At 34.0% G+C, this 16,643-nt stretch overlaps 1 protein-coding gene across 1 annotated transcript; it reads right to left on the reverse strand.

Moving 5' to 3' along the window:
* Positions 1–8,692: 8,692 nt before the first annotated feature.
* Positions 8,693–15,840, reverse strand: LOC113873032 (zinc finger protein 8-like). The gene is made up of 3 exons (XM_027510984.1): positions 15,012–15,840; positions 11,654–11,716; positions 8,693–11,463 (listed from the first exon to the last, which is right to left on the reverse strand). The coding sequence occupies exons 1-2, from the start codon at positions 15,801–15,803 to the stop codon at positions 11,657–11,659; spliced, it is 852 nt and encodes a 283-aa protein (XP_027366785.1). The 5' UTR covers positions 15,804–15,840; the 3' UTR covers positions 8,693–11,463; positions 11,654–11,656.
* Between the last annotated feature and the right edge of the window lie 803 nt (positions 15,841–16,643).

Here is a 16,643-nt window from a genome sequence, read left to right on the forward strand (position 1 = left end):
TAATTGTGGCAAGAAATAATGTTGACACATCGTACAAAAAATCTGTTTATTGATTTGACACTATTAACGCTGCAGATTTTAATTGCTTTCATTTTATATCAATGAAAATATCAAAATTTCACAATTTAGTAAAAGGATGAATTTGTTTTTTTAATAAAAATATAAGAATAAATATTTTACATAAAAATTTTATAGTTTCACATTTTATTTTTTATATACTATTTTTTAATCTTTTATTTATCATATCTTTAATTTATTATATATTTTTTCTTTTTACATCAACTTGACATCTCAAAATAAATTTTAAAGAATAATTAATTTTTATATTATAAATAAAAGTCTATTATTTAGAAAGTAAAATATTCAATAAAATTAATTTTTTTACAGTTTACCATATATATATATATTTAAATTAAAATTAACTGAGAATAATATGCGAATTACATAATATTTTATTAAAATAATTTTACTTTATATATATATTGTTAATTTAATTTTAAATCTTGAAAAATTAAATTTATTCTTTAACTTTTTTTATTACTTTATATAAATTTTTAAACACCTTATATATACCTTCATATATTTTGATGTTTCATGTTTGTAAAATTTTATACTATTAATTATTATGTGAGTATTTTTGTTAAGTCAAACTTTGTAAATGCATTAATATATTCTAAATTATCAAATTAAGAAAATGTCAAATTTTAAAATAAATTAAACGCTAAATAACATAAGATGTTTAATTATTATTTTTTAAAAAATATTTTTGTTCAATCAATCCTTTGATGGGTATAAGAGTAGTTTGTAGCAGTTTTTTTTAAATAATTTTTGAAAGTTGATTGTATTCATCAAAAGACTAAGTTGATTGTTCCGTTTGACAAATCCAATTCAGGTTGAATGAACATTATGATTTTGGTAGAGAATAAGGCCATTTATATAACTTGTATTCACACTATTATGGCTTCATTAATTCCAAATTGCTATACTCAAACTTTGTCTAGTTAATTGAACTCACCTGTTAACTAAATACCATAAACAGAAGAACCCCTATAGGTTGGCTCATACTATTTAAATACACGGTTTTGACACTTTTTTATTAATTTATTTTTTTAAAAATCACGTACATGCCTTATAAATTTATTATTTTTGGAAATTATTTTAAACTTTTTAAAAATAAAATAAAAAATATATTATTGAATGTATTTAAAAGAATGTATTATTAATGTTGCTTTAAAATTATTTTATATTTAACTTACTTTGCTTTTGACGGAAAACCAACTTAATTCATCTAAACTGTAAGCTCACGTTAAAGACATTTTTAGAGTAAAATCATATTTCGTTGTCATATGCATTAATTAAGAAATTAATCAGTCAAAATATATAAATTATCTCAATGTTACTCCTATTGATGTCATTAAAGGGATGTTTAAGTTGATATTTAATTTAAATTCATTGCAGTCAAGATTTAAATTGATGTGATAATTTTGCTGTCTATTCAAGAGACTAAGAAAATGGAGAACCACAAAAAAAAATGGAATTGAGTAAAGCAAAATCAAAATTCATTATCAGAGCCATGAAGGGGCAGGTGATAACGGGAACATTACATATTTTGAGGAATCAAATTTATGAAATTGAAAACAGTGGGGTATGAATTGTTACTTAAGGCATCTTTGCAGGAAAAAAACAATATTTAGTCCATTTTTACACCACACACAAAGTGGGAATATTCTTTGACACAAATAATAATAATTTTCCTTCTTGAGTTGCCATAATGAGATGAGGACTCTCCCACTTGATGGTGGAAGGTTGTACATGAAGCTCTTCAAGTCCAACTTGCATTTCTGCTGTATACTAATACTACCCTATGACAAGTGCACAGAAGCTCAAGATAAAATTGATTTCTTTAGGTGGGTATCACATGTAGTTCTGGAACAAACTTACTTGACCAATTAGACATGATAGCGTTGTGTGTGGGTGTGCCTACTCTATGTTGAAGATCAACTGAACCATAGCATTGACTTGCTAGCTGGTGGTCCTATGTATGTATGTGTACATTTGGATCCATTAATGACTAGAGCTAATTAAGTAGCTCCTAGGACTCAGAAGCATTATAGAGATGACACTCATGCAAGACAAAGATGGAGAGTACCTCTTATTCTCAATTCTTATCTCAAGTTTCAAGCATTGTTTTTCTTATTTTTAATTTTGAATTTCTTGTAAATCCAAGTGAAGACTTCAAAATTGTACAAAGAAATAAATGATATGAAAAAACTTTGAAGCATCAAACACAAAGAAATTTCACAAATTTAAGTGTAATAGATTTAAAATTGTCGGAAAAATGTGTATTTGTATATTAAAATGCTAAAAATATATTCATATATTAATTATTAAGAAAGAGAACTAGGTAAGGAGAGAGGTTCGCTAGTCCTGCTTGATTTGAACTGAATTAGCTAGATATTCAATGTGATACCGACTTTAAAGTACCTTAAGACAAAAAAAAATCAATTATTAACAAAACATAAAAATATTTTTATATTGGTATATATATATATATATATAAAATTAAGTGAAAATTTGTTATTTACAATAATATATATTGAGACCTTATAAAATAAAGAGTATGAAATGATTTCCATCTTTATTGCTGCCAAATTTACTTTAAGGATTTGAATTTTATCCTCATCAATTCTCATCTTCATATAAAAGAAAGAAAGCAAATTACATTCACATATCTTGATGTTTAACAAAATTTTATTTAACACATCTTTATTTACTTAAACCTCATATAATTCATACAATTGCATAAAAAATAAAGATAGTTTGTAACTTTGTATTATCAAGAAAGACATATGATGTTATATAAATTAAAGAAGGTTTATGCAGGGTGAAAAAAATCTAATAAAATTTTAATAATCTATGAGTGTAATTTATAAAAAAGAAAAGTTGCTGAATGAAACAGTACTCTAGGCGGTGTGATTTGTTGTTATTCTGGTTAGAGGTTTGTGCAATAATTGAGAGTGAGTGGAACAACACTGAAAAGGCAAAGAAAGATGGTTCAAAATGGTTGTAGCAGGGCTTTGGATCCAACAAAAATGGCCTATATGGAAGATGGTTTGGCGTTTATTGCAACATATAATGTTGTGGCACCACTTAGGATGGGTACAAAGTTTTGGTATTTTGCTTGTGTTGAAATTGGGCCTTGTGAGAAGTTTAGCATAATAAGGATACTTACTGTAGAAACTGTCATCCTCGTTTGTAAACTTTATTGAGGTGTGGGCCGATGTTTCTTAAATTCCACTGTTCTTTACCTCTCTGAATCTGAAAGTAAGAAGTGGTCCTCTCTGTCATAATGTGTGTACTCTTTTCTCTCTCTCTCTCTCTCTCTCTTCATTGTGGCCTTTATCATCTTTGCTCCCTCACATGCGCTTTATATGTTGCATTTACTTGTGGGGTCTTGGATAGTTGGATTGATGTTAACACCACGTCGGTATTGTGGGATTGTCTTTATTTATATGTTACTCTTTTTTTATGCCTTATATTAATTTAGGTGGGGCTTTTTGACGAGTTCAAACACAGTTTTATCTCTTTTTTAATCTAAGGCAAAACATACATATATAATCAACTCTATAACATATGGACCAAAAGAAGAAAATTTTTTTTAGAAAAAATAGGTATATTCACTCTACAAAATCTATGTATATGAAAATTTAGAAGAGTTATTTTAGGCAGGTATTTATCTAACATTAAACACATAAATAAACTGCAACTTAGCCTATTGTTTTAATTTCGAGTTTTACTAAAACATAATATCTTAAATACTTAGAGGGAGAGTTTGATCATATTTACAGTAATCTTAAATATATCAAACAAAATTATTTTTAATAAAAAATATTTGTGGTTTAAAAACGAAAAATTAAATTATCTCTTAACCAATAGTTAGAGACTTTTTTTTATTTTTATTTTTTAAGATAGAGAGGTTATTGAAATAAATTTTACTTCTTTTGTGTATATTTTTTAATGTAAACTAATAATGCATGATTCAGTGAGAATAACTTTATGAAATATGATTGATGTATGTAACTAACTTTTATTTAGTGAGAAAATGTTTGGTGCACAAACATTGAGCGGAGCTGCTACTCCTACATGTTGAACATCAAACTAATATTCAAACTGTGTTTCATGCGGACGGATGAACTAAATAGATTTGAAAGGGAGTAATCAGTGGTGAGATTTCAAAATCTTGAGGATGACACAACATATGGGGTGTTGCAAATTCAGCCACAATTTTCAATTTATTGATTCAAACCGTGATTGATGCTTGGCGCTTAAATAAAATGAGATTAGAATCTGCTTCAACAATCAAATTCGTTGTAAACAGAAAACTATTTTTGTAATGGCCTTCAATTTTATGAGCATTTAAGATCTTGATCTTCTACAAAGTAACTAACATGAAGTCAGGACCTAAAACACATTTTCATGCAGAATCCAACTGCTGAAAAGAAGTCTCCTTAATTATATCATAGGTCATCATGAGATGGGAAATGACCAGTGTTTGTACTACAAAAGGGTTCTGCACATCCCTTTTATTTCTCATCAGTTAGTTGAGAGTGTGCGACCAGAATTGTAGTGGAAGAAAGAGCTCTTTTTATTTTCTTTTAAAAGGAAAAGAGGGTCAGAGAGATACATTTAGTACATAACATATAACATAGGTCATGACAGCATATAATACAGTGCCTTTTATTTCCATGAAGAGACTTTCTAGTCACTTCATGCTATCATTTACTAATTGCTTGGATAAACATGCTCTTAAAACATAAGTATTTTTTTTAATGTTTCATGAGACAGCGTTAACAAATAATTGTTTTATAAAAAATAAACTAAAACAATTCATTACAAGGATTGATGAGTTTCTCTGGTGGAGTGCTCAATTTCTTTTTTTTATAGGATTACACATATTACAAATTATATGTATTTCATTATAATTTCAAATCTACACATTTTCACTTTTTAACTTCTGCTCTAGATTTTGTCATTTGTCCACTGTCCAATGTTCCATCCATTGTCGTTACATTTTCAATGTTAATTTTTCTCTCTTCTCTCTTATATATAAAGAATGTCAATATTACCATTACAACACTCACTCATCACAACAACATTCTGCATATCATTATTGTGACTTTTATTACTCTATCCGTAGAGATGAACTGTAATTTTCTGTTTTGTGACTACATTTATTTTTATCGTAACAAGATTCTGGAAATGCCTATAAAACACAATTGACAGAAGTTTTTTTTTTTTTTAAAGAAAAGTATTTTTCTTATTTTTGTGATATTGCCTAAATTGAAAAGTTTGCCAGAAACAACCTTTTTTTTAATACGTATCTAACTTGTTTTACAAATTATTAAAAACAATTTAAAACAAAATTCATTATTTATAATTGAATATAGAATTGTTAAGCATAATTATTACATTGATCTAACTAAAAACTATGCTACACTCCAAGTTTTTGCATATTCTTTTTAAATTTAATGTTGGTTAATAGTAGTGTAAAATATATATATTTTCGCATGAATAGAGTTAACTAGCTAGACACGTCAACAAATTATAACCATAATTAAATTCTTTGAAAATATAATAATGTATGATTACATAATTGAATAATTAATTACGGTTAGTGGGACTGACAACGAGTTCACTTTTAAACGAAAAAAATAAGCATTAAGTAGAGTTTTGTTCACAAAATGAATTCACTAAGCTTGGCTCTTGTCCACAAGTGAATTAAAATCAAGTCTTGTTTTCATCATGTATATAAAAAGTATGCATTATATATAACAAGTACATAGTTGGTTGAGCCATTATTTAAGGTTGAGGTCAATTGTTCATATGTACTTGTTGGGTGGAAAACAATGGACAAACATGAGTCCACCTCCACTGAAGTTTGTCGACGAGGCCTTCATCAATGATTCATTCATCTTATTATCCTTTTTATTCTTACAATCAAACATGTTCAACCCTTGTAATTGCTTTCCTTAATGCTTTACTTTGAACCATATACCTAGCTAATTCTAGGTTGCAATAGATGATTCGATTAAATGCAGGTCTCTTGTGTGCTTTGCAATGTGATAGGTGGGTTTGTCTCTTCATTTAAAGACTTCATTGATTTGGTTCCAATTTATAGATGATATGATTGCCTATGAAAATATAAAATGATGATAAAGTTTTCTGTGCGCTAAGACATGTATTTTAAAGTTTAAGTCAAATTTCTAAATATAAGAAAATAATAAAAAAATTTATTATTAATTTTAAATGTATTTTATTAAATAATAAAGAATTAGAAAGATAAACTTATAAATTATATATATATATATATATATATATATAAAATTATTTGAATTAAGATACATCCCTTTCTTTTATTGTCATAGTCTGTGAAAAGTCAATTTTAAGCTCAAACCAAATTAAAGTTGACTAAAATGCCAATAGACTTAAAACTTAATTAAGTAACGTAGGATATTTATAATTTAATGTAGTGTACAAAGATTTAACTTTTAATCAACGATAAGTTGAAATTAATGAATTAAACTTAAACGATAGTATTTAAAAAGAATAAAAAAGTTATACATTATAGAATAAAATTAAACGTACTTAATATAAAAGAAGTCATGCAACTTAATAAAAGAGAAAAATTTTTAAAATATGTTATTTAAAAAATAATAAATTTATAATATAGGAGTGCTTTTTTTTAAAAGAAAAATTTTAGTCATATATGTTCCCTTTCGCGTCTTTCACTCTCTTTTAAGATGTAACATTATCTCTCTTAATGATAAGTTATTCTTGTCCGTGTAATATGTTTTTATCTAAAGGAAAGGGATTGAGACATAGCAAAGGAAAAATAGTTAATTTGCTAGTGATTTTATATTGGTAGTTGCTAAGTGTTCCTGCTTGAGAAACACTAATCTTGAAGTTTCTGATCTGCAGTGATGACGTCTCTCTGATTGTTGCTGACGTGGGGAGGGTACCTGCAAAAGGCACTCCGATGCTGAGGTCAAGATTCGGTTATGAGCAATAAATGCTATTTTAGTAATGAAAAATTAACCCTTCACCTGTACTTTTACCTTCCTTATATAGGCACTGTAATGGGCTAATGGGCCTGTCAAGCTAGTCTTGCTTTTAGCCCTTTATTTAAAATAAATAATATCTTAATTATTACCCTAAATTGGGTTTAATTACCTCTTAATCCTGACGAAGGGTATCTGGCCAAATTAGGCCGAATAGGTACTCGGTTTCCTTTTCCTACAAGTAGGACTGAGTTGGTCTCTATCCAGTATACTAGCCCCCCAAGCTCGAAGAGGTAAGAAGCGAGGGCTTTAAATAATAATAAGTGGCAGGCTTTTTTTTTTTTTGGGCAGTTGGTTAGGGTGAATTTGAACAAGACCGAGGAGGGTACTCGGTATTGAATGGACAAGTGGTGGTAACATTTACACTTAACTGATGTGCATTAAGTGTATATCAAAGGGTATTCAGTTTAGTAACAGAATGATGGAAACCGAGACAATAGATAAGAAATGATGATATAAAAATAAATAATTGTGAAGAAATATTCTAGAATGTTAGCCGTTAGGGCTTCCTCAGTGTGTGTATGAAATGAAAGGGTACCCAACCTCATCCGTTGATCTGAAAAGGATCTGACGGTTCGAAAGGAGGGGCGTCTTTTCGTTTACCTGACACCAGATCCCCTATAAATATATGGTGGTCCCTGCATCCATTTTCTACTCTTTTGCTTTGTACTGAAACGTGCAAACTGTTGCTCCAAAACGAAGGTATTCAGAGATCTTCACCTTTTCTTCCATATCGACTACTTTTAAGGTGCGTTCTAATTTCTCACTTACTTTTCCTTCATGGCCGAACCTATTGAGTGGGAGGATTCTCTGTCCAATGTCTCAAAACCAAATACTGTCGAGGTAGACATAATGAACGAAACTGAGGGGAGTGGCGAGGTTTTATCCATACCGAACGAGAGGGCTGAAGAAGCACAAGTCAGGGAATGCAGCAACGAGACCGAGTCGTCTGCTTCAAGTGATATTGACGCTTCTCAACCCCTATCGAGTACTAGTCCCCCTAGGGAAAGACAGGTGTTCCCCCCTGTACGATACCTGGATACGAGTGGGTGCATGGTGAAGTGACCACATACTTTTCTTGTTTCCGAAGAAATAAAAGTCTTCAATTTTTTGTAGATAATTGTGACATTTCCTTGTGGGAGGCCTCTGAGCTGTATCCGATATGCCTCAATCCTTGCAAAGGGGACGAAACCGAGAACCATGAATTTGTTTTCTTGGGGGGTGTTGGAATGATCGACACCTTCTTTATGTATGAATATATATTTAAGGAGTTAAGTATTAGGCTACCCTTTGATGAGTTCCAAATTAGAGTTTTGAGGGTTTTAAATGTAGCGCCGACACAACTTCACTCGAATGGGTGGGCGGCAATATAGGCCTTTAGGATACTTTGTAAATTCCATTATATAGAACCTAGTGTAGGCCTATTTCTTTATTTCTTTTGTATCCGCCCATCAGACTTAGCAAGGTGGGTATCTTTAGTAAGACAACCTGAGTTTCCTTTGTTTAAACCTTATACTTCGTCCTTCAAGGGCTTCAAAACCGGCTACTTCAAGGTGACCGTGAACCCTGTAGGTAGAAATTATTTTTTTGATAGCGAGAATAATTCCCTCTTCCCCTTTCATTGAACTCGGACGCCTCGCCGATATGACATATTCCCCGAGGACATGTTATCGGCTAAGAAGTTATCAGAAATTAGAATTTTTGAAGTCCCTCCCCCGGGAACTACCTGCCTGACATATACTCCTCGTGCTCAAGTCTCCATGTCCTCGTTGGGATATGGGTTTGACTTATTTTTTTGAATCAAGTTGTATTGATTTGACTTATTATTTTTAATGTAAGCTTAATGGCTCAACGAGGTGTTGATGTACCAACCTTCCGTCGTACTTTGAAGCAGAGGACGCCAGAAGGTATAGCTATTGAGGAGCACTGACACCCTCAAATTGATCAACTTCCGGAAGTATCTGAACCTCGCCCTCCTCCCAAAGACCTAGTCCTTGCAGAAAATCAGCCCAAGAAGCGCAAAGACAAGGGCAAGGGCAAGGAGACCGAGAAGGAGAAAAAAAGAAAACATGTCCATTCGGGTGGGCCAAATGCAGTAGAAGGGGCACGCAAGCAAACCCGAACGGCAGCTACGGAAAGGGCGAGTAGTTCCTCCAATCCGGTAATTCCTCTGGATATGCTTACCGAAACCTTCCTCGCAACTGGAACTCACGCTGGCCGGCTAGCTGCTCCTAACTTGTTGTCTAATTCAGGAAAAGAATTGGTCAACAGTTTAAACTTTGAGTCACTCTGGTGGTGCTATGCAGAACTTCAAGTACGATCGACAGCTATGCTTCAAAGGCTGGTTGTTGATCTAATTCTTGAGGTGAAGAATATGCAGAAGGCGTATTCGGCTTCACAAGAAGCCCTAGCGGAGAGCCGAGAGGCTCAATCCAGCCTTGGCGAGACCATTCAATCCTTGGAGGCTGAGGTCAATCAGTACAAGAAGCACTACCAGATAGTGGAGGGACGAGTCAAAACAGCCGAGGAAGCTTTGAGGGCGAAAGAGGAGGAAATGGAGGCACTAAGGGTGAAGTCTGCTCAAATGGAGGAAGCACTAAGGGCCAAGTCGACCGAGATGGAGGAAGTCTTGGCACTTGAAAGGAAAAAGGCTGAAACCGACCTGAAGGCTTTTGCCGCAAAGTGTTCAGAGTAAGTTGCCTTTGAACACGAGTCTGGTTTTAAGCACGCTGTTCGTCAATGTCATGGATTCTGTCATGTCTCGGCCGACTTTCATTTTGACATTACTAAAGACTTCTTCGGTGGCCGGTTCATACCTTACACTGAAGTAGATGACGATGTAGAATCGGATGCCGAAGCCCCTAGCCGCGCTGCTGATGAACATAATCCTCCTCCCGAGGGCCCTGGACCGGATGCTGGGGAAGAACAATCTTAGAATTATCTTTTTCTTTTGTACTGTCTGGCCAATAGTGCCCCAATTTTGTAATTCCTCACAATTTTGAAATACAACTTTCTTTTTTGGATTTTTGTACCTGTGTATTGGAAACCTAAATAACTTATCCAATCATAACCGAACGCTTATTATACAATTCATACAATTAATTGTAAGGATAACGTTTGTAAGGAGATTCGGTAGCGATTAAATAATTTTCTATCCTTGACCTAATAGGGGTACTCGAGAGAGAATTTAATTAGTTCAACCTTAACCAAGTAGAAATACTTGGGAGGACATTTTAATAATGATTCAACCTTAGCCGAGTAGGGGTATTCGGGAGGGAATTTAATTAATTCAACCTTAGCCAAATAGAAATACTTGGGAGGGAATTTTTATAATGACTCATCCTTGGCCGAGTAGGGGTACTTGGGAGGGAATTAATTAATTCAACCTTGGCTAAGTAGAAATACTTGGGAGGGAATTTTTAATTCAACCTTGGCCAAGTAGAAATACTTGGGAGGGAATTTTTATAACGATTCAACCTTGGCCGAGTAGGAGTACTCGGGAGGAAATTTTTAATTCAACCTTTGCCAAGTAGAAATACTTGGAAGGAAATTTTTATAACGATTCAACCTTGGCTGAGTAGGAGTACTCGGAAGGAATTTTATTTATTTAAATGAAATGCTTGAAAGAAATCCTAATGCATCAAAAATCGTATAGTTGAAAAGTAGTATTTTATTGATGAGGTGCCTTGTTAAAAACCTTTCCAGGAAAACCCCTTTTCACTTTCTTTTAAGAGGACAAAGCCTGGGGGAGAAAAAGAGTACACCGATTACAAATTACAAGCCTTTAACTATAGTAATGCTTCAAGTGTGTAACATTCCAAGTTCTCGGTATAAGCTTTCCTTTCAATATTTCTAACTTGTATGCTCCATTGTCTAATCTTGCCGCTACCCGAAAGGGGCCTTCCCAGTTAGCTGCTAACTTTCCCTCTCGCTGATCTCTTCGTGCATCTCCTGTTACTCACCATACTAAGTCATTTTCATAAAATTGTCGTGGATTGATTTTGGAGTTAAATTTTCTAGCCATCATTCTTTTGCTGGCCTCGGTCATAATGGCTGCTTGGCCACGCACCTCAGCTATTAAGTTCAGGTTGACGGCCAGAGTCTCGTTATTAGCCGATTCCTCAAAATTCTCCCTTTGAAATAAAGGTTCTCTAATCTCTACCGGCACCATGGCATCAGTACCATAGGTAAGCCGAAAAAGAGTTTCCTTTGTTGTGGTTTGCGGCCCCACGGTGGGCGCCAAAATGTTCCTGCTTGAGAAACACTAATCTTGAAGTCTCTGATCTGCAGTGATGACGTCTCTCTGATTGTTGCTGACGTGGGGAGGGTACCTGCAAAAGGCATTCTGATGCTGAAGTCAGGATTAGGTTCTGAATGCTATTTTAGTAATGAAAAATCAACTCTTCACATGTACTTTTACCTTCCTTATATAGGCACTGTAGTGGGCTAATGGGCCTGTCAAGCTAGTCTTAATTTTAGCCCTTTATTTAAAATAAATAATATCTTGATTATTACCTTAAATTGAGTTTAATTACCTCTTAATCCTGACGAAGAGTATCTGGACAAATGAGACCAAATAGGTATTCGGTTTCCTTTTCCTACAAGTAGGACCAAGTTAGTTTCTATCCAGTACACTAAAGGTATATCCTCCCTTGAACTTTTCATATAAAAGATGGAAAGCAAAGAGAGAGAAAAATAATACATGTCCAAGAATATGTAATATAATTATTATACTAAATTAAACTTGAACCAACCCTAAAACATGTAATCAGTTTAACAAAATTCTAAGATGGGTTTGCAGCAAGATTATTTACTGGACAAGATTGAAATTAAGAACTTTGGTTGACTTTCGATTATGAAAACACAGTTTTCATTTTCGGATTATCCATAAATAAATATAAACGTATACAATATACATGTAATTTTAAGTTTCAAAAAATGACTTTATGCTGAATCATGCAATAAAAGTACAGTATGCTTTTCGTAAAAAATTATTTATAAAATTTTAATTGTAAGATAAAAAATATTTTGCCAAATAATAACTTGTTTGGAGAATGAATTGTTTCTTAAAAGTCTTTCATACATACGTATAATATGATATATATTTTGTCTCTAGTTAGCGTTGTAGCTAGAACAGAATATCATTAAAGAAACCTTAATACGAAAACAGCACACTCAGCTAAAGAATAATTAATGTATATGCTTAAGTCTTCTAGGTCAGGACTACACGATGTGCATAAGAAATCTGATTGACTGCATTCAAGAGTGGTACTACATATTGGAGGTGCAGATCATGAGATGGCCAAAGCAGTAGCCAAGTTAAATTATTTACCAGCCTTTTAGGATAGTTGAGTTTCTCGAGACTTGAACTTGGAAATAACAGCAGGAAATGGGACGGGTGGAAAAGTACCGAAGCCATATAAGTAGAGTTAAATATCCAGAATTGAATAAAATTTTGGTACGTCTGAACCTCTCATGTATATTTAAGCCAGATTAACTAATGTATCACTGATCACTGCGTGCCGCTTCTATTTTAATCTTCCCGAAAAAAAAAAAAACATTTGAGGTGGAAGCACACATGGTTAGAAAGGGAAAACAGGTGACTTGACAAAGGATCGAATATCCTACCTAATTAAGTGTTGACCATTTGTGCCGGTGCTGATTAAGCTTCTTCACCTTAATTAAGGAGGCCCAATTAATATTGATTATTCTAACACACTTGCTGTTTACCAGTCACCTCACAAACGGTAGTATGTTTTCATTGACATAAATGTTATCTCTCTTATATTATAATTAGCTTAAGAGGGGATTACATTAAAAGTCTTGTCTGCATGGTGGTATTGTTAGTCAAAATCGTGTGTCCCAACAATATTGTTGAGGAGAATGGACCTTTAACATGTGTGCGTGATTGGTTGCCTTTTTCTCTGAAAGTTATAGGTAAGGTAATACATTGGGTAGTGGACATTGTTGCAAATAAATCACTGACCCTTTGTGCTGCCAAAATAACAGATGATTAAAGTAGACAGAAGCATCAGTACTAACTATCAGTCTATTATTGTTAAGGAGAACATGTCCTCCTCCTCCCTCTTTCCCTAGAGAAGGAATCTCCCAAGTCCCATATTTATACTCACCACACGAAAACTAACCCACCTAACATTTGTAATTCTCTCTCTCTCTCTCGCTATGTGTATCACAGACATAAAAGCAATGGGTACAGAAGATGGGAAAATAAAGATGGCAGTCTAACTACCATGTTCATATGTTCCTTAAAGTCTTTGAGAGGAAAAGGAAGACACATCCTTTTCTGAGGGTTGGTTTTGCCATTTTAAACCCATGAAAGCCCTTGGTACCACTTCCTTTGAATGATGAGATTTGTGTTTTGGAAACAAGGGCATAAAAGAAGTGACCCATGCGTTCCTACTTGTGGGTCAACAGTACTCATCAACTTAGTAATTATTGACTATTGTCACTTCAATTTTGAATGATTACCCAATACTCATTACACATGCATCAACTCTAATTCTACCTCTAGATCCTCCACAACACTTTCAAATTTCCCTAACATCAGGACCACTTCAATTTGCTCAATATCTGCATCCAGTAGAGTCAACTGGGGTCATCCTTTACTACAATGAACAACACAGAAAATGCTCGAACATGTTCTTGCAGAACCAACATGCACATGCTCTTGCAGAAAATGTTCCTTCTCCCATTTATTGACTCAGAGAAAGCACAAGAATACGAAAATGTTAGTGTGTGTGTGCGAGTGCGTGTGTTTACAAGCCTCGATATTGCTCACTTTGTCTCCTAAGCCCTAGCTAGGTCTCGTAGAATATGGAGCTAGGTTCCTCCATGCATCTTAGAAAGACAAAAAAGACATAATATTAAGCCGATGCGTATAGGCAAACACCAATAATACATCTATATAGAAAGATGTCTATGCATCTTCATATATTCATACACCTGTCATTATTAATTTTCTCTTTACATTTTGCACTTGCGTAAATAAGTGAGTGAAAAACAAAAGGAGCAACTACACATGTAATTATGAAATTAATTAATTTGGGGAGCAAATGGTGCCTGCTAATGGCATGGAAATATCACTTTCTTTCTGCAAAAATTTGAGCAGACCCATCAAATCTTATCATCATGACCTTTCACAATTACATTGCATTGAATCAGAACTCACCTCTCTCATCACCCCACCTGCCTGGACAATATGATGGATTTGGGCACACGTGTGTCTGGACAAAATGTTCATGCGCACACAACTGTCCCTTACCCTTTACATGATCCCCACACGTGTGAAACGATTTCCCAGTCCGGATCAAGAAACGACGACGTGACTATACATAGTTACATACATAGGTTATTTGCAATGAACCTATAATCTATACCCCGCTCTTAAATCAGCATATAGTAGCTAGAACAAAACACATGTTTTTCTTTCTTTCTTTCTTTTTTCGTATATATAGTATCTAATTTTAAAATCAAGAATGCCTAGCAAATCTTTAGTTCAGCAACCAATGCTTTATGGTTAGCAAAATAAAAGAAAAATAGTAGAGAAAGATTAATGGACGGTAATCATCATTCAAATATTTAATTAAATAGATTGTAATAATTAAACCACATGTAGCATATATATGATGTAAAATTCAACTGTTAATGTAAAAAAGAAAGAAAAGAATTAGAAATGAAAACAAATTCTTCCTACAAGTAACGGAAAGAAAATTCTCATATTTTATAAACTGAATCCCAATTCCCAGAGCCGCTCTAAGAAAGAGTCGCTGCGAAATCTAGTGATTCTGGTTGTGCCAAATCATTGGTTATTGGCCGATATTTATGTACGAAAATTATGGAAACATGTTATTACAGATGAAGATCCAAACTCACATGGTCGTGGACACTACCGCGTTTGGAATGCGAACCAGAGGCTCCAACAACCTGCGAGGACCTGACATTATTAATTTCCTCGCCACCAAACAACGTCGGCAACGACCGTTCATGGTTGAAACTAGGGTTACTAGTGCCACTCGGAACTCGCCAAAAGGCCAAGGGGCTTCCATTAATAGGTTGTTGTTGTTGATGAGAAAAAGAGGTTGTTGTTCCGTAGAACCTGTTTGTGTTGACGTTTGTGGTGTTTGGGGCGTTTGTATTCCACGTTGGATAAGGCATTGGTGTTGTTGGAGTTGAACTGAAGCGATAGTTCATGAGGTTATACACGTGGTGATGCCCGTCGGAGAAAGTGCTTCCGTGCACCATGGTTGACTGAAGATGCGCGCGTTTCGCATGTTGGCGTTCGCGTTTGTGCGCGTTTTGGTGACCCCCTAAGGCTTGGGAAGTGGGGAAGTTTCGGCAACAGTAGTGGCATTCAAATCTGCGGCTACTCTCGCTGTTGGTGTTGGTGGGGTTGTTGGTGTTTGTGTTTGTGTTGGTGTTGGTGGTGTCGTTTGTGGTGGAGTCGAGGTCGAATGCGTTGATGTTGTTGGTTGTCGTTTCATTGGATTGGGTGTCGTCTTGGGGTTGGACGGCGTCGTTTCCGCTGGCGAATTCGATGCCAAAGAGGCGAATGCCGTTTCTCTCTTTGATGGGATTGGGGGGTGCGGGGCGGATGAAGGGGAGCTGAGAGAAGGAGTCAACGTTCATGAAGTCGTGGGTTTCTCTCTCTGTTGTTGACTTGTCCATTGAAGAGTGAAGAGAGTGTGTTGTGTTGCTTTAGTGTGTTTTCGTGTGTGTGTGTGTGTGTGTGTTTTAGTGTGTACAGAGGAGAAGGCGAAGAAGGAGATGTAGAAGTAGAAGCAAGAGATAGAGAGAGAGAGAGAAGGGCAAAGGGGTGTGGTGGGTCCTATAAACAGAGGGAGTGTGGGGACTAATCTATGGACAATTGGGTCTGATCCATCTCAGAGTGAAGCCTGACAAGGCCACAAAGTCTGAGTCTGGCTTCGCCTTCTCAAAGTACCACCTTCACTCCCTTTCACTTATTTTTGGATCCACATGCAAGTGTAACTTCATCTATACACCCACCCACTTCTTTCTTACCAAAATAATAATAATAATCTTATTATTCACACCCCTAAAATAACACGTCAAATAAGATAAAAAAAATAAAAAACACACACACACACAATTAATAAATTTAATGTTTGATTTTAACAGCTGTTAACCAATTTAATTCATAAAGAATAATATAGCCTTTGACTTTTATTATTATCAAGAAATTTGATTTCTAATTGTGGTCATGTTTATTCAATTTGGTTTTCATTATTTAGATATCAAATTAAGTAATAATTGTCAAATTTAAGTATGAAAGATCAAATTAATGACGATTATTACAAGAATAATATAATAAGTACATTTAATGTTAATTTTTAATTAAAATTAGATGTTCACCATAATTACTTATGTGGACCTTTAAGTTGTTTTCTTTTTTTATTATTAGAAATATTAAAATAATCTTCAAGTGATTAATGGCATATGAATATAATTATATTAATTAATAAAGTCATAAAATACTGTAAATAAATT

The sequence above is a fragment of the Abrus precatorius genome, unplaced genomic scaffold, assembly GCF_003935025.1.
Source record: "Abrus precatorius isolate BTA unplaced genomic scaffold, Abrus_2018 Scaffold7, whole genome shotgun sequence".
NCBI classification, from domain to species: Eukaryota; Viridiplantae; Streptophyta; class Magnoliopsida; order Fabales; family Fabaceae; genus Abrus; species Abrus precatorius.